This window comes from Physeter macrocephalus, chromosome 14 (assembly GCF_002837175.3).
Source record: "Physeter macrocephalus isolate SW-GA chromosome 14, ASM283717v5, whole genome shotgun sequence".
Lineage (NCBI taxonomy): Eukaryota > Metazoa > Chordata > Mammalia > Artiodactyla > Physeteridae > Physeter > Physeter macrocephalus.
The window spans coordinates 106,809,603-106,829,004 of NC_041227.1; the positions used below are offsets into that span (position 1 = coordinate 106,809,603).

The following is a 19,402-nucleotide window of genomic DNA, read 5'->3' on the forward strand; positions in this document are numbered from 1 at the left end:
CACATGCCCAGACATGTCCAAATGCACTGTCCACTTGCTCCTCCACAGCCTTAGCACTGCCTCCATCTAAACCTTTCCAAAAACCCTCACCTTTCTCCTTGCCCCCACCCCTGAACCCACAGTATGATAAATAAATTTCTATTATAGCATCAATACTTTATTAAACTTGTTGTTTACAAAACACTCTTGCTCACTAGACCTAAGTTCCTTAAGGACTAGGACAGCCTCCTCATTTCTATATCCTTTACCACATTATAGTTACTCATTATGTTTGCTGAATAGATAGGTAACTTTTACACATTTAAAACAATTAGAGATTAGTAGAGATTGTATATGGCTAGGCTATGAATGATTAAATGATGTTAAATTATTTATTGCAAGAGGGTAAGTACCACATCTAAGTTACCACTGCATTTCTGATAAAGTCATCCTTGCAGCTTCCTGTTAAGTTTAAAAGTCAAGTAAACATGCTGGAGCATGGACTAGTCAATGTTACGGTGCCTTCCATCTCCAAGGCTCTAAGATTAGAGAATAACTTTCAGGGACTGCTTGTCCCTGAAATTATACTACACCTGCAGAAGCTCTATGTCTTCATGGTTTTCAGACCCAGGAATATTCTCCATCAATATGGCAGACATCACTCTCACATTCAATTTCACCATATCCAATTCACTGTGCAGTTTTCCAATCTGTCGAGAGAGACACAATCACCAGTAAGTGTGACACAAAGAATGGCTACCTTGTTTCTTGCTTGCAGAGAAAACACTTTTGTAAAATTTAATATTTTCCAATTTATACAAATGTACATATAATTATTTTACAAATGTACAATCTGTCACCTTCTAAAAGGTCTTGAGAGCTCTTGTAATAAATTTTAAAATATGCTCTAGGAAAGTTAATGAAGGGAAAAAGTCAGACTGGAACCAATATGGAGAAGGGAGAAGGTAACCATATCAGCAACCTGAAGAAAATGCTAAATGTCAGTCTGGGTTTCTTAGAAACCAATGGGAGAGAAAAAAATGAATGTTTTATAGTCCCACGGTATTAGAGAAGGAAGAATCAAGAGAGAAACACTTTTTTTCCTTCCTGGATTAAATTCTAAGAGGAATTAATCACATGGATTGTTATATAATACCAAATAATAATAACGTAGTCTTAAATGATAGTTCCCTTATAGCAGGACAGAAATGAGCTTCGTTTAATAATTGCTTGTCTAAACATTAGATAAACAGATAGAGACAAACAAGTAAACATAATTCAGTTGGCACAGTTAATAATAGTTATAAGATGACCACTTACTGAGCTCTCTGGAATGGCATACAGACAGTCCTATCAGGAGCAACAGGAATCAACTTACACAAGATCCATCCCACAGCCAAGCCTCCACAAAGCCACAAAAGCCACTAGACGAGCACAACTGTTAAAAGCTCAGGCTTTTAGAATCAGGCAGAATCCATGGGATTAATTCCACTTAGAGTTGAACCATCATAACTTATACAGTATCACTAAGCTTCAGTCCCCTCCTCTGTAAAATGAGGTTAAAATGTACCTCTACCTTATGATAATATTGTTAAGAATAAACAAACTATATATAAAGTACTTAGAACTTAGAAAAAGTCATCAATAAATACAGTCATTGCTCTTGTTACCTGTTCTGGGACCAATATAATAGTGGAGCTCTTGGGAACTACAGAAGAAAGAGCTGGTGCAGTAGGAACAGATGGTGGTGGATTCGGTGAGATCTGAGCAGTCTGTCAACATGAAATATAGAAATATTATTATTTAAATTAACTCAGCCACCCCAAGTCCAGTTTTTCCATTCAGATGACTCAATCACTAGGGAGAGTTAGCCCTCAGGACAAAGCCTTCACAAAGATCAGACTTTTGGTATACACCTGAATTGCTTTTTCTACCAAGGCAGGACTCACCAATATGCAGAAGGGAAGAATTATTGTTTTTACATTATGGAAATTATAGGAAGTTAGGAGCTGAATTATAATCAGTCACTACAGGTGTTCTAAGTTCAAAACCTTGAAAGTTGCTTTCAAACTTGAGAATGAATACATGTGAACATTGAGAAACTCTTCTATGAGCACAGTATTAATAAACAAATCTATTATATGACTACCTATAATAGAGATCCCTGCCTGTCTAGCACCAATCTTTTCTTTTAAAAACTGCCCCTCTTCTGCTCTACCTAAATAATTTCTATATAGAGCAACCCCATTCTTATATGACCTTAGTTAATTTGTGCAGAAATGGAAAACTGACCTAGGTTGGTTCAATGAGGCCCTTCTCTGAAATTTTGGACTTGGAATGTGAAAAAGCTAAGGCTATAATATGAATATTTGGGAGCTATGTTGTTTAGCATGTGGAAAAAGCTAGTCTGCAATGAGAGAGAAGAACGAAGCTGATGATCAAAGGGAAGCAGACAAGTAACAAGGCATTTGAATGCTTGGTTCTCTGTTCGAAGATCCAGCTAACACCACCGTTCTTGCAGCTTGTATTCTATGAGATCACAGTATCCTTCTAACAGATTAATCTTTTAGGTGAAGCTAGGTGGAGCTAGGGTGGTCTCTTTCAATGAGAAAAGACCCATGCACTACACTGTCTTACTCTAAACAGGTCAAAGAACGGCCTCCTACCTCTTGTCTGGCTGTTTCAGCCACTGCATCTGATGGAGGAAACTGAACACCTTTCTTAAGGAGGTCCAGGTACACTTCTTTCACTTCACTTACATCCACAGCTCCTGGGAAACCCTGCGACCATGTCTGAATTTAAGAGATGGAAAGTTCCAGAGATAAATAAGCAGCAAAACACAACACAACTCCTAAGCTGGTGACAGAAAATGAGATTGACAATTATGTACCTTACTCAGAAAAAGAAAGCTACTTTTGAATGTACATTTTTAGAGACTAGATTATATATATATATATTAAACATCTTTATTGGAGTATAATTGCTTTACAATGGTGTGTTAGTTTATGCTATATAACAAAGTGAATCAGCTATACGTATACATATATCCCCATATCTCCTCCCTCTTGCGTCTCCCTCCCACCCTCCCTATCCCACCTCTCTAAGTGGTCACAAAGCACTGAGCTGATCTCCCTGTGCTATGCAGCTGCTTCCCACTAGCTATTTTACATTTGGTAGTATATATTAGTCCATGCCACTCTCTCACTTTGTCCCAGCTTACCCTTCCCCCTCCCCATGTCCTCAAGTCCATTCTCTACGTCTGTGTCCTTACTCCTGTCTTGCCCCTAAGTTCTTCATAACTACTTTTTAAAAAATTTAGATTCCATATATATGTTAGCATACAGTATTTTTCTCTTTTTGACATACTTCACTCTGTATGACGGACTGTAGGTCCATCCACCTCACTACAAATAACTCAATTTTGTTTCTTTTTATGGCTGAGTAATATTCCATTGTATATATGTGCCACATCTTCTTTATCCACTCATCTGTCAATGGACACTTAGGTTGCTTCCTGGCTATATGTCCTGGCTATTGTAAATAGAGCTGCAATGAACATTGTGGTACATGACTCTTTTTGAATTATGGTTTTCTCAGGGTATACGCCCAGTAGTGGGATTGCTGGGTCGTATGGCAGTTCTATTTTTAGTTTTTTAAGGAACCTCCATACTGTTCTCCATAGCGGCTGTATGAATTTACATTCCCACCAACAGTGCAAGAGGGTTCCCTTTTCTCCACACCCTCTCCAGCATTTATTGTTTGTATATTTTTTGATGATGGCCATTAGAATAATATATTTTTAATCATCAAACTACCATGCCTCAACAATTTAATGAAACTCTGGAATAGATACTATGGTTTGTTTTTTGCTATACTAAATCTAGAATTAACAGATTCTAAAACAGCATCAGTAGCTCTTTTGCCAAATAACTCTGAAAGCAGTGAGTTATCTACCCCAGAACATAGTTTCCACACCTGCAAAATGAATGTACACGTCACTCTCTCTCCGATCTGACGTAGATAAGATGGAAACTGAGAGACGTGTATGGAAAAGACTACAAATTCTTCAGAAAAAGGTCACTATCCAATGCCAAGAAATTATTATTACATGGGAAACCGAATAGTAAAACCTCTTTTGGGCTCAATCCCAGGCTTGTAAAGGATCACTGAACCAATTGGGAGTTAGGTAATTAAATCTCTAATCTTAGACATTCACCATCCCATAAGATATATAATAGACTTACCTTAATGAAATTCAAAATTCTATTCTGAATGTCTATTGGCAAGGTGTATCTGGGACTCAGCAGCTTAACTAGACTATCTTTAACAAATTCCTTCTTCACAATCAGAGACTGGAAACTCGGACCACAGTTCTGCATACACATGTCAATAAGCTAAAGAGAAAAATTAAATGTTTTATCTCTTTGGCAAAACCACCTCCTAAATATAAGGTAAAAATTGCTAAGTAATGATTTCCACCAGCATTCCAATTAATGAACATAATTTAGTATCTACTAAAATACACGGCAAAATGTTAGGTTCTGGGAATGTGAGGAAATATAAGGCATAATGTAACTGCTTAGTGGATGGTCCTGTTGGGGAGCCAGGACACAATTATAAGAGAACTAATAACTATGCAAGGTAGTAAATGCCAAAGGCCAATGGGAGGTACAAACGAAGCATGTGGGCTCTAGACAAGGTGACATTTGTCCTAGTTTTGCCAGGAAAGCCCTGGTGAACTCCTGTTGTCCTGGTTTTATTAATGATGATACCTCCTTTCACTCTCAAAAATGTCCTTGCCTAGACGAAAAATTACATGGTTACCCCAGCTACAGACCTTTATAGGCAGATGTGACAATTTAGGGCCAGGTGGTCTTAAGACTTTTGGAAAAGGGTGGTTCTACGCTGGGCTTTGAAAAATGGTCAAGAAAAGTACAAATGAGTATACAGCAATAGTCTAGACAAGTAAATGGTATTAAAAAATATAAGTACAGGTGACAAAGCACATGAGCTGTGAGGAGGAAAATAAGTACTCCAGTTTGTAGAGGCTTCTTTACATCAGCAAACTGGGGACATTGGGGAGGTGGGTGGATTAAGTCTGGAGGGGCTTCATCCAGACTGTAGAGAAATTTTGTGTGGCAATGTAAAGAATTTGAACATTATCTTGAGGGCAGTAAGAAGCCACTGAAGGGTTCTTAGTAGTTTTGTCACCATCATACCTCTATCCTGAACTTGAGAGAAAGGTTAGTGCATGCAAAGTACTCTGACAAGGTTTTCAAGCAGCACCTTACAAAGGGAATTGGAGGGCAAAGACCCTGGAATGATAGAGAGATCCAGCAGTTACCCACTAGTACAGCCTGATGCAGAAAGGCCTAAACTAGGATGATGTGGGTACAAGGAAGGGAAAGACATGAGAATTATGAAGCAAGAACTTTCAGCAACCGGGGTTTGTTGAAAAGGAAACGCTGAAAGTTAAGTGACTGTTACTCTGCATGAGATTGATGGAAATCTGGAAGTGGATGGGATACTACGACTAGTCGAAGGTCAAAATGATGGGTTGAAATTTAGATATTTTGAGTTTATAAGTGCTGTGGACTGAATGTTTGTGTCCCTCCCAAATTCCCACGTTGAACCTCCCAATCCCTGATGTGATGGTATTTGGAGGTGGGACTTTTGGGAGGGAGTTAGGTCATGAGGGTGGAGTCCTCATGAATGAGATTAGTGCTCTTATAAGAAAGGGATAAGAGAGATCATCTCTCTCTTGGCCATGTGAGGATACAGCAAGAAGATGGCCATCGACAAGCCAGAGGGTGGGCCCTCATCATACACTGGATCTGCCGGCACCTTGATCTTGGACTTCACAGCCTCCAGGACTGTGAGAAATAGATGTCTGTTGTTTAAGACACCCAATCTATGGTATTTTGTTAGAGCAGCTCAAGATGACTAAGACAAAAAGGACAATGAGACATTCAAGTAGAGATTTTTTGCTGAGAGCTGTACATGCACAGCTATAGTTCAGGGGAGAGTTAGGCCACAAGGGAGTAATCAAGGCTGCCTCGGATGAGCAGAAATGAAGGGACAAAGGGGTTCACCTGTGAGGCCAGAAGGACACTCAGGAAAGGCAATCAAAGAGCAACCAACAGGGCTTCCCTGGTGGCGCAGTGGTTGGGAGTCCGCCTGCCGATGTGGGGTACACGGGTTCGTGCCCCGGTCCGGGAAGATCCCACATGCCGCGGAGCGGCTGGGCCCGTGAGCCATGGCCGCTGAGCCTGCGCGTCCGGAGCCTGTGCTCCGCAACGGGAGAGGCCACAGCAGTGAGAGGCCCACGTACCGCAAAAAAAATAAATAAATAAATAAAAAATAAAGAGCAACCAACAGAAACTGATACATAAGATAAATAGAACATAATGTTGGTAAAATCAAAAGAGGGCAGAGTTTCTAGGAGGATGGAGTGTCAAACGGTTAAGAATATGGACTGAAAAACTCAGCTAGGTTTGTTGATTAGTGGGGTCATCAGTCACCTTGAAAAAAAGATTTTCAATAAAGCAACATAAGCAGAAGTCAGGCTAAGAAAGAATGAGCTGGTATTGAAGAACTGCATGCAGAAAGTGGATTTCTAAAAGTGATCTAAAAACAAAATTAAATCTCTAGTTCCCATGCTACCACCTTCTCGGAGGTCACAAAAACCATAACGTGACCAGGATAGGTGTAATCATCTTTGCAGAAAAGAAGTCCTGAAAACTGACTTTACACCATGCTCTGTATTGTGTCACTTTAATGGCAATACAAAAAGAAGAAGGTATGAAAGCTGCAGTTTTAAGGGCAATGTGGCTAAAAATGCAACCATAAAATACAGAAGCTGAGCACATGCAGCTTTGTGAAATATACAGGGAGAACCTTTAAGGCAAAGGAAAGTAAAATCAGAATCTAAAACATATTAAGATGAATCTATTGTATTTTAATGCAAGTTGTTTAGAAAAAGACAAGCTGAAAAGTTGAGTAACAAATGACTTTTTGCTTGATATACTATTATGATGAGTTTTTATCTGATGAAATGCTGAGAGGAAAAGTGCCTCTAGTTTAATGGGAATTTATAAAAATACTTCATGCAACCAGATATGCAGTGTTAGGCAAGATACTGTGCCTCCAAGTCTCATTTTCCCTAACAATAAAATGAATGCTAAATATTCCACAAACACTTTTTATGTTTTGGAGCACCAAGATTTTATGATAATGGGTAACATTCGCAAAAGGTTACCTGCACAAAATCAAAGAGTCAACATGAAATGCTGAGAATGTTAACATCTGGAGATCACAAATCATGCCCTTTGTTTTCCCACTGGAATCTAGAATGTCAGGACCAATTCCTTCATGCTCTTACAATATGTCTCCAGTACCTCTTTCACACCCCAGCCCACTTAGCTAAGCAATCAAACTTATAGTGGTGAATAAGAAAAATTAAATACCTTGCTTCTACACATTTTGGAATTGGGCTTTGGTGCAATTTATGTGTTCACATAACCTATTTTTGCAAACAGGACAACCAAGAAACCACAGTCTGAGGTGGAATAGAGAACCTAGGAGCCAAGGAGCTGAGAGACTCGATAGGATGCTGACTTGAGGCTTCACAGATCTCCTTTTGCACTTGGGTGGGCAAATCACTTGTCCTGACTAAGCCTCAGGATTCTCATCTGCAAAATGAGCATGCCTTCCTTCAGAGACCTGCTGTAAGGCTTAAGTGAAATATAATGTATATGAAGAGCCTGACACCTAGCAAGACCTTAATAAATGGTAAGTACTGTGATCGTCTGCTTCCATGGATAATTTCCCATCAAGAGAGAATATACTGATGAGCTGATATAAGTATTCTTTTCAGAAATGCTGGAAAATAAAAAAGAGTGCCGTGGTAGTTTTATTTCTAATAGTAAATTCCTAAACCAAGCACAGTAAACAAGGCTTTGGGGCCATCCAGAACTGAAAACCATGCCAAGGTATGGCCACCTTAGGGGATGAGCTTACTTTCTAAGTTTCTGAAGGAATAAACACATTTTACACTTATTCTGAAGCCCTCATAGCTCAACACCTAGGGGTGCTCCAATTAATAAACTGATTCCTAGGAACCTGTTCAATCACTTTCCTCTTGACAATAACAGTATCTTACTGAGACTTATCATTAATTGACTAATTCAAGAAAACACTAGCCTCTGGCTACGAGTTATAAAGCCTGGTAACAAAATGCTTTTAAAAATAAGACAAAACTACTGGCTTCTTGACAAAACTGCACCACCAACTGATGGTAGGAAATCAGAGGCTAGTCAGATCCCGTCAAAGACCTAATCAAGGCTAACAAGTCCATGGAGAACCCAAATGACAGATAATATAAAGGACATTTATAATTGACTTTGACAGGCTCTCATCACTTCACAGTAATAAAATGAAAATAATATATGAGGATTCATTTTTAAATAGTTTATTGGTAAACATATAATTGCCTTTGACAGACACTGGATGATTCTTTCTGTGACTAATCTCTCTCATAATTAAGTCTGGCTTAAGTTAATATTAAAGTCTGTTCTGAAGCCTTAAAGACACCACTACAATGCCGTGAGTAGTGTGAGGTGAGGTGACTGGGCCATTGACTATACAACTTGGGGAAATCTGCATGAAGCTATCAAGAGTCAAAGACCAATTCAAAGAAAATCCAAGAAGTAGGTACCTTAATGAACTCTGCCCCTAACAATGACCCCCAACCTGTGACTCTCACCCTTATTTTGGCACAGGTTTTAGATTCGCTTGTTCTCACGTACTGGTGTGGAAATTAGGAGGTGGAGGATGTACCTGAGGTGGAACAGGGAACAGGCAGCTAGCTGGGAGTAAGGCCTAAGATATCAGACTATGGGAAGGACAGAAAGAGTGGGAACTCAGAGATGGAGGGCTAAAAGAGACAACACTCTGGAATAAGTCAAATTCCCCAGGGAAGAGTCCTGGTTCATCCCCAGAAGGAAGGAACCATGATGGAGGAGGATATGGAGCTAAGGATAAGAAGCAACCATGGAAATGTCACGCACGCTGGCTACAACAGAGAAAGAGACAAACGCGTTATATAGAATAAACAACTGTAAGAAGGTGAAATACCGCATGCTGAAATATAAAAATGGCAAAAATTCATCTTCTGCCCTTAGGTTACTCAGTCAATTCTCCTAACCTTCAGCAGCCCTGAGATATCCTAGATCCACTTCATTTTAGGGCACAGCTACGTATCTTTCTACCCCAATTCTACAATACATTCCTTGAGTCCTTCCTGGATGCTAGGAGAGTGGGATGGGGGCTGAAGGACACTCAATCATTAACCACTCAAAACCTGGTACATTGATGCACTAGGTCTTCTACCATGTAGAAAGGAGGTGAAAACACAAATGAAACACAGCAGGCTTTTCTTTCAAGGGGCTTGATTTGTTCTGAGAAGCAAGGTGGTATGGGGCAAGGACATGGGATTTAGAATCTGAGAACCGGATTGAAATCTTGCCTATGCTACTTAAATCTTGGAGGGGGGAAAAAAAAATCACTTAACCTCACTAAGTCTCAGTTTCTTCATTTCTGAAGTGGAGTCAATAATACAACTTCTTTAAAGGGTTGTTGAGAGCATCAACCAGGTACCAGGCAAAGGTTTATTTCCACCACCAACCCATTGTTCTGACATTTCTACTGAAGTGCCTTACTCCTCTCTCTCCAGTTGCCTGCATTCCGTGACCTCCCTGAGGAGGCTGCTACGGTAAAGGACAGGGGAGAGGTCAAAAAAGGTGAAAGAGGAAAATCCCTCTAAAACTATATTCAGACCCCAACTTGAAGGGTTTCTTCAGTGGTAGTATCATTAAGACTTCAATTCATTTTTTCTCATTCAGTTACTCTCCAAGTAAGAAAGATGTGATAAATTCTTTCCCCCCTGAAGCTAGAAAAGGGGGGCTGTGCTCACCTCTGTTCCACAGCCCTCTAGATAAACACGTCCAAGTCCACTAAGAGCAGTGTGATGCTGGCAGAGTAGTGCCATAACCACTTGGGACTTGGGACTGGGCTGAGGTCAGCAAAGGCACACAGAAGAAACTAGAAAGCCACATAGCTCACTCTCAGGCAGCAGGCAGGTTTGCAAAACATACTGAAGTAAAACGGGCAACTCACCAAGTAACTGAAGAGGTCACACGGCCAAGGTTGGGGGAAAATGGGAACATGTTAAATAAATGTCCACACCCAAATCAAGCGATAAGGTGCACAGGTGAATTGTTTAAATCAACAAAGAACATTCTCCAAATTATACCAAACAGCAGAACTTGGCTGAACCCTCAGGAGCCTCCAGCATCTCAGAATTCCACAGAGGTGTTCAAATGAGGTAGAAAGATGACGGGGAGGCATTTCTCAAGCTTCAGTTCTCCCCATGTGTAACACATACACAAACTTCTTGAGCAACTCAGTACCTACAGGTTTTTCATTACCAGTTACCATCTCCTAACCAGGAGAATATGCTTTTCCAGAAACACTCACTTTCCACCGAATTAAATGCTATTACAATCAACGAAACTCCCTTGATTCTGCAATTCTCAGTAAATGGTTTTAATTCATACTGTAAATAACTTTTTGCTAACCTATTAATTATCTCAGAATACTTGTATCTTTTATACCCAAAATTAGAAATGTGAGTATAGCTTGGAAAATCCTAGTCTTAATTTAACATTAAAGTAAATACTTACTGACAAGGTAAGTTGTATTTCTTTATGATTGTAGTTTTTGGAAATCCTTTTCTTCAAAGCTTTTACTGCATCTTTTGGCCTGTGGCAATAAACACAGTAAAATCATCAACGTAGCCATTGCTGAAAGCAAGCAGTCTCTGAAAAGCAGCATGCAGTGTGGAAAGAGGAATGGCTAAGGAGATAACCAAGGTATTGGTTCTGCTGTGTGATGCTGGGCAGATGACCTAACTTTTTTTACACCCGCTTCCTCATACATCTAGGCAGACAATACCACCTACCTCCTTGTCAGAATCAAATAAAATATGCAGATGATGATCATTACCTAGAAAGCACTGCATGTGAAATGTACTCACACCCACAGCCCATATCAACACATAGAACCAGTTTACAGGAAATGTAATTTCCAAAAATGTTACCTATTTTTATTAGTATTTCCTAAGCATCCTATAGGCAATGGGATGTAGGAGGAGTTAGGACTAACCAGGTCAGGTTCTGATATGCTACAATTTTATGTTACAAAAGGAGGAACTATGTGTAAGTAGACAGTCCAAATTTACTCTGAGATGGTCAGTTATAGATAAGTAATGGGGATGTAACATACAACATGATGACTATAGTTAATACTGCTGTATGGTATATTTGACAGTTGTTAAGAGAGTAGATCCTGAAAGTTCTCATCACAAGGAAAAAACATTTTTTGTAACTGTATGAGGTGATGGATGTTAACGAAACTTGTTGTGGAAATTGTTTTGCAGTATATGTAACTCAAGCCATTATGCTGTACCCTTTAAACTTATACAGTGCTATATGCCAATTATACCTCAAAACTTTAAAAAGATACAAATCTTTTTTGCATATTACCTTCCAATTTTGTTTGTTATGCTTGCATGGGTAGAATTTCCATTATATGATAATATAATTACATAATATTACATATACTTAGAATTGTAACTATTATAAAATATAATATTATATATTTCTAAAAAACATATATAAAATCTAAGATTAAACCCTTAGAAAAGTTGAAAAGAATAAAGACACTGTTTTAAAAGAAAAAAATTTTACATTGCGTTTCCCTTTTTGCATTATCAATGAAGAAATTAGTATTATCAGTGAAGAAAAGGTTTAGAGGAAACAAATATGGTAAACAAGATTACAGGGAAAACACCATAAATATTTTAAAGTACTAACCATAAGCACTTTCCATTGATATAGTCAATAATTAAGTGTAATGTTTTCTTCATCAACAAAAACTAAGACAGTCTCCTTTGCTGTTCATTATCAGTTTAAATGCACAGGAAAATCAAGAGAATGGTATCCCTTATAACAACTTGTAGTTCAGACTAAATCACAAAATAGTTGGCCTTCTTAATGATTTTATTTTTTAAATTTCAATTCTCTAAAGTTTAAGAAGTGTAACAAAAGATACCACACTGCTTAAGAACTCAGCATAAACATGGGTGAGTTGGCATTCGGAAGAAAAAAAAAAATTGTCTTGTGACAGGCAGAGGAAAACAACTGCAAGATTATTTCCTGGTTGATAATGACAACTGCCCAGAGACAGGTCACCACCAGGAGTCCACTAGCTTCTTGATAATATTTTTCAGTTACAGTAACATAAAATATTGCCAATCAGAGAAAGAAGAATTCCTAACAAAGGAAACAATATCTCCCTCTCTCCTTAAAGAACAAGGAATTTGAGCCTCACCGAGACAAAATTTGAAACTATTAAGGAAAAGGCAAAGAGGAGAAAAATTATAATGGATTCTCAGATATTCCACATGCTGAAACAAGCAGCTGTCCTAATATTTCAACCTGACATGTCTTCAAAAGGCAGCGGATGCTTAAAGAGTGATGGAAACACTATTTCAACAAGAAAACCAGTTTGCAAGAGAAAATGTGCTGTAGTTCTGACACTTCTTATGAGAGACAAATACATGAACCATAAACTGAACTCACCCATCGTGGGCAGTGTTAATTATGTCACAGATGTGCATGAACTGGCCCCAATCTTCAGTCTGAACTCCAGCAAATGTAGCCTTTTCTGCAAAGAAAAAGGTGTTGTGTTGATTCTGAGCTACAACAGAATAAAACATGCCTGGTCCTCCTGAAACGATCTGCCTGGAGTTCACTAGCAAGTACCATTAAGTTTATATCACCAAAGAGCAGAGAGATTTTTTTTCTGAGCAATTCCCAGTAATTCAAGAATCCGTCAAAACCCAGGTGCTTCTGTTGCAACAGTAATGAGTGACCTATTAATAAAGGCTGCAGGGCCAGGACAGCCCAGCTAAATCTCCATCTGCCTGCTTGTCTTTCAGGGAAGGACACTCACCTACAAGATGAAGTGCACAGTGCTAAGTATTTTATCTTATGCAATTTCATTTAACCCACTGTTAGAGGTGATGAAACAGAAGTTCAAGGAGGTTAAGAAAGTCACCCAAGGCTACACAGTCAGTACACGGTAGAACTAGCATTCAAATCTAGGTTGTTTGATGTTTGATGCCAGTTTTTGTTTGCTTTTTAAAAGTCACTTATTCTCCTTTGGGGGGTGGTGTTGAGAAAAAGAGAGATCTACTGAAACTGTCTATGTACTTCCTAGCACCTGTACTAACCAGAGCTGCACCAGGCAGACTTGAAGACTCCTGTACCTGTAACCCCATCATTAAACAGTCAGATAGCTTTTCCCTCTTCTGACATCCTCCTTAAGAATACAAAATGTCACCTGGGAAGGATAATAGAACACTCAACCTGAATGAGCTTAACATCTCTACTACAAGAAAGGAGAATATCCCTCAGCATGAAAACATGAGGTTCTAGGGGAACAGAGCAAAAATTAAAAGGATAATGAAGAGGATAAAGGTTTGGTTAGGGGAACCCCAAAGCTTAGATTGCTCCTCATCTAGGAGAAACACTATTTGAATTTGGCATTCAAATGGACAAGGCTTACCAATCTTGTGCTCAGTTACAAGGTTCTTTCTGCCAGATTTCTTGCTCCCCATTCTGTCCTCCTTCTTCTTACCTTCCCATCTTCCTAGAAAACTCCTATTCACCCTTCAAAAGCCATGGCAGAGTTAAGTTCTCCCTTTTCATAAGTTTTGGGTGTTTTACACTTCTCTTCTATTGCAAAGGTACTGCACTATTGTCAGTACGAAATTGTGTGCGTCTTCCCTATAAGATTATGCGTTCCGTGATGGCTGAGACCACGTCTTACCTTTGCCTGGTCCAGGTCCAGGAATAGAGCTGGCAGTCAGTAAATGTTCACAGCATTAAAGAATAAATCAGCCTATGAAAATGCAGCCTGAATCCACTTCTGTTCAGGGTTCATTTTAATACCCAACAGAGGGCTTCCCTGGTGGCGCAGTGGTTGAGAGTCCGCCTGCCGATGCAGGGAACACGGGTTCGTGCCCCGGCCCGGGAAGATCCCACGTGCCGCGGAGCGGCTGGGCCCGTGAGCCATGGCCGCTGAGACTGCGCGTCCGGAGCCTGCGCCCCGCAACGGGAGAGGCCACAACAGTGAGAGGCCCGCTTACCGCAAAAAAAAAAAAAAAAAAAAAAATACCCAACAGAGATACGGCCAGCAACCGTTTAGAAAGGATCTCCTCCTCAATGATAGTTACACTCACCATCTTATAAAGATATGGGAACTAAGCTTCAGGTTGAGTAGCGTTTTGGTTTTTGTTCTTTAATTTATTCATTCTTTATTTATTTTTGGCCGCGCAGCATGTGGGGTCTTAGTTCCCCCGACCAGGGATAGAACCAGCGCCCCCTGCATTGGAAGGGCGACGCCTTAACCACTGGACCACCAGGGAAGTCCCTGGGTAATGTGTTCTTGTCATACAGCAGTTAACTGAGCTGCAGGCAAAACTGTTCAAATCTGAGCCTCCTTATTATAACTACCAGGTTTTCATGATTTCCTCATCCCACTAAGCTCCCCGAAGTGATCACGCTTTGCTTGGCACCTATATGCACTGGTGCCACACCCGGTTCCCAAGGGAGGTTATCAGAGACCAGGGAGAAGGGAGCCGGTGTTGTTAAACAGTCCAGGCACTGGCTCCGGCTTCCGCGTACGTGGCTCAGAGTACGGCCACGGGAAAGGGAAGGAGTCAGGCAGACACCTGTGTAGCCCCTAGTGGCCTGGAGAGGCCTCTTGTGTCCCCAGAGCGCGCCTGGCTCCCCCTTCCTTCGCTCCAGTGCTAGGCACGTTCGTTCTCTTTGTTCACCCCGAAAAAGTAACTCACGCTTTAAGGGCCTGGAGTCAGAACTAGTCTGGAGACCTGCCTGTCACATCGAGGTCACTGCACTTAACCTCCTGGAACCTTTTTCTCTTTGCAAAACGGGCAGGACAACACTTGGCCCTCGGGTGAACTCACTTTCTGAAGAGCTCCCCCTGGCCCAGAAGTTGACACGCCCCCGTAGAGGCCCAGCCACGCCACACCTGGATCCCCTCGGTCCACCTGTCCGCTTCCACCCCACCCCCACCCCGGAAGGCACCGGAAGACGGGAGGTGAGGAGGTGGGGTTCGAGAGAGGTCGGCGGGGACAGGTGCCGCTCGGGACCAGCGGAGCGCGGGGCCTGGGAAAGTTGCGGGGGAGGAGGGAGGAGTTCCTCGAACTCGGACCCACGCGATCCTCTGCGGCCGGGAAGAGAGTCAACGCGTAGCGTCCCGGCCCCAAGCTGGAGAGGTCCCCCTTTTACCTATGAGCTGGCCCACGGAGGTCGCGTATGGGTCCCGGTGACTCTTCCCGAACGCCATGGTAGCGCAGGGAGCCGGCCCGGGCCTCAGTCGCCGCAGCTCACGACTCCACCCGCAAGGCCCTGGCTCCGCCCCCCGGGCCGCACTTCCCCCGGCCGCTGCGGGGCGCCGGGCTCCGGGCTGGGTCCTGGGGGGCCGGAGGCGGGAGCGCCGGAGGGGGCGGGCACACGCGCACCTGCCACGAGCCGCGGGACCGGCCGGGCGGCCCTGGGGACACCGCAGGGTACGAGTGACCCGGGGGCGGATCCTGCCGCTCACGGGGCGAGGTGCAGTTCTTCTCTGCGCCTCCTGCTCCCCTTTGTAGAGAAGGAAATATGGAGTTAACACATGTCTCAGGTTACTGTGAGCATTAACCACATAACCCGCTTAGGTCAGCGTTTGGCACCCACAAAATAAATGTTTAACCACTGAGTGAATCGCGTAACTAGAAATATTTACCCCACCCCAACTTATTTACCCGCCCCAGAGATCCGGGAGGGAAGGTGTGTCCCTGGCCCTTTAAGGCTGCAGGTTATGGACAGGAGGAGGGACTGGCTTCAATCGAGAGGCCTCACAGGAGCCGGCGTCCTTTGTCTCGCCCCAATTTTCTGAGGGACCACGTGGCGCCGCCCAGCGAGTTCTCGGTTCCTCCGGGGAACTATATTCCAGCGAAGGTGAGAAGAAGAGAGGCGCTTTCCTTGTGCTTCGGCAGGGAGTGTTTGGCCTTAGGACTGCTTTGGAATGTAAATCCGAGCTGGAGCATTTCAACCTCTTTCCAGCTGCCCTTTCAGAAGCGGAATTTATTTCCTTTTCTTGTGCATTCGATTAACATCTGATTAGCGATGGTTACAATCTTACACGATGCCGGAGCCTGCTGGGGAGTGGTGTGTCTCCAAGGTGATGGCAGTTAGCATAAGATGGGCTCCCTGTGCCTCCAGGTCTTGCTTCCTGTGGTCAAGTGGGGCCCAGTTCTACAAGCCCTTCCTGGGCCCTGGAAATTGTGACAAGAGATCAAAGGGGGATCGGTCTGGCTTATGTCCTTAGTCATATATTTAAAAATAGAAATCAAAACCAATTCCAATGTGCGCCAAGGGGTTAACTTTTTTTTGGCTCTAATTCTGTTATTTCTAACTTTTCTTGACCCATGTGAGCTAATACCTGGGATTCTAAAATCTAGAATGAATCATTTTTGTTGTAAATGCCTCCTACCTGTAACTAATATTCTCCACCTGCTTATCCAGGGTGAGTGACTACTTCCTATGGTGCTACTTATCAACTACCTTAGTCATCGCTACAGCTTCTGCCCACACTGTTGAAAACCTCTTGTGACATCACCAACCTAATCTCTTTCATATTATAGACTCTGCAAAGTATTCCACTCTCTGAACCCTACAAGCTTAAAGAGAAAATTTCAGCTTAGGCTGCTGTTGGTGTCAGTGGCCTTCCATCAGGGAATGAGAACTGGGAAGGAATCAACATACATATTTTTAACATAATTCTGCTACTTATATGGGAGAAGTTTTGTTTTTTATTTCCTTGTGCTACGGGGTTGAGGCACTGAGAACATGGCACCAGGGAGCATGTGCAGGACATTATGCCTGGGTAAACAGAACCAGGTTGATGGGTACTACCTGAAGCTCTTTTCTCCCCGTTTGCTTATGGGGGTGTTGTGGTGGTTGCAGCCTTCCTTCTATGTTCTGCCACTTTCTCCATGATCCTCCAAGTCCCCAGGGGGGAATATCAACCCAGTCCGTGTTAGTATGGTCTGAGAGTAGGATAGAATTAACAGCTAAGTTAAGGTCAGAGAAGAGGCAGAATCCCAGAAAGAAACAGGGGTAAAATTTCTGGATACCAGGAGCAAAATCTCACTAAAATTTCAATTCTAAAAACACTTACTGGGCTTCCCTGGTGGCGCAGTGGTTGAGAGTCCGCCTGCCGATGCAGGGGACACGGGTTCGTGCCCCGGTCTGGGAAGATCCCACATGCCTCGGAGCGGCTAGGCCCGTGAGCCATGGCCGCTGAGCCTGCGCTTCCGGAGCCTGTGCTCTGCAACGGGAGAGGCCCGTGTACCGCAAAAAAAAAAAAACAACAAAAAAAACACACTTACTAAGCGTTTATTTACACATAAGTCATAATGCTAGGTAGAAGCAAAGAAAATAACCTTTATTTATTTATTTGGCCACGCTGCGTGGCCTGTGGGATCTTAGTTCCCCAACCAGGGATTGAACCCGAGCCACTGCAGTGAAAGTGCCAAGTCCTAACCATTGGACCACCAGGGAATTCCTGCAAATAACCTTTACAGTACTTTAAATACACTTAAGTGCCTGGAAGTGGAACTCCATCTGAATGTAGTCTTCCTAAGCCTGGAGACAGGTAACATACACTTCATTTTTACAAATATGTAATCTGAGATTAAAAAAAATAAAGCTAATAAATAGCTTGACTAGAGTTTGAATCATGGCTGCCTGATTCTAGAGCCTGTATTTTTGCCACTAGATGAATCTGCTCATTGAGCATGTTTCTCCTCATTTTTCTTTTAAAGATCTATGTGGTTCAAAGTATATCACGACCCCTATTCCTATCTTGAAGAAGATATACATATACTTTGCTGGCACAGGGTCCTTCTTTCTGTACCTGTTCAAGAAAGCTAATATTTTCTTTACTAGAACTATATGCTAGGTGTGCTGTAAATGTATTACATGCATTCTCTCATTTAATCCCATAATAACTCTGAAACCAGTACTCTTATTACTCTGTTTTACAGATTAGAAAAACCAAAGTAAGTCATTTTTCATGCAATCATAGTGAAGGACTGTATGATTCCAGAAGCTGTGACTTTAACCTATGTACTCTCATGGGTAGAGCCTAGATGGTAGGTGGTACCCTTTACTTTTTAAAAAGTGAGTTCTAGGGGATGGTACCTGGAGAATGAGGTGACCGAACGTGGCAAACACACATATCTGGAAACAAAGTTGACCCATCATCAGACTTTATGCAGTTAAGAGTCTTTTTCACCCTCTCATTTGATTCTGTTCTTTCCACTAAATTTTTTAGATTGTCAGATCTGGACATACCCTTATAAATCTCATGTCTACTGCATCATCTTACAGATGAAAAGATGGATAGCCAGCTAAGGGAAGTGACCGCCCCAAGGCCACTCAGCTCCAGCTAAGAGAATGCAACACAATAGCTTATTCCCTGAGTCCCAAACTTTTCCCACTACAGGCACCTTTTCTCTATTTTAATATTTAAATGTTCTCCCCCAATCCTCCCCATAGTATTGGGTTGGCCGAAAAGTTTTTTCATACAGGTTTTTCCAAAAGATGTTATGGAATGAACTTTTGGGGCAACCCAGTATTTTCTCTAGCCCTCTCTTTATCCTTCTCTTTTTCTAATAGGTCCAGTTCCAGACACCTCCCACTCTCTCTTCCCTAGCTGTTCCACTGTGGAAACTAATTTCCGTAGCCACTTGATCATCAAATCCAAGCCATTTCTCAGCCTCATCCCCTTTGCCCTCTCTGTGCTATGTGATGCTGTCCCATTAGCCATCCTTCTTTCCCCCCTCACCTTTCAGGGCACTTCCCTGTCCTATACAGTACTCCTTTCTCTGGCTGCTACTTCTCATGATCTTCATCTGGCTCCATCTTCCTCCTTGCCTGCTAAAACTGTTAGCCTCCCCAGAGTTCTGTAGTCTCTCTTTTCCTCTTTCTCCGTTTCCCTCAGGGTGCCTTCTCCTTGTCCCTTCTCTATGAAACATTTTCTGACCACTCCCAAGAGAACTGAGTCCTCCTTTCCTGTCCTACATACAGATTTCTGTCTTAGAGCTCACAACACTTTGTACTGCTTGTTTGTTTAGAAATATGTTCCCCCCGTAGGATGAATTGGGAAACTGGGATTAACATGTATACACTAATATGTATAAGATAGAACTAATAAGAACCTGCTGTAT

General features: G+C 42.0%; 1 protein-coding gene across 2 annotated transcripts in view; it reads right to left on the reverse strand.

Annotated features, from left to right (window-relative positions):
- Window positions 1–15,538, reverse strand: part of TOM1L1 (target of myb1 like 1 membrane trafficking protein) — a 55,218-nt gene extending 39,680 nt beyond the window's left edge. The window contains exons 1-7 of one of the 2 annotated variants that reach the window (XR_003683211.2): window positions 15,417–15,536; window positions 12,681–12,765; window positions 10,722–10,800; window positions 4,224–4,373; window positions 2,646–2,771; window positions 1,650–1,751; window positions 573–689 (exon numbers count right to left, since the gene is read on the reverse strand). Coding sequence is in view for 1 of the 2 variants with exons in the window: in XM_028499877.2 (XP_028355678.1) it covers window positions 573–689; window positions 1,650–1,751; window positions 2,646–2,771; window positions 4,224–4,373; window positions 10,722–10,800; window positions 12,681–12,765; window positions 15,417–15,474 (717 nt within the window). In the remaining variant the exon portion in view is untranslated. Of the gene's footprint in view, window positions 1–572; window positions 690–1,649; window positions 1,752–2,645; window positions 2,772–4,223; window positions 4,374–10,721; window positions 10,801–12,680; window positions 12,766–15,416 lie in introns of both variants that reach the window. The other variant, XM_028499877.2, reaches the window with a different exon arrangement.
- Window positions 15,539–19,402: the final 3,864 nt, after the last annotated feature.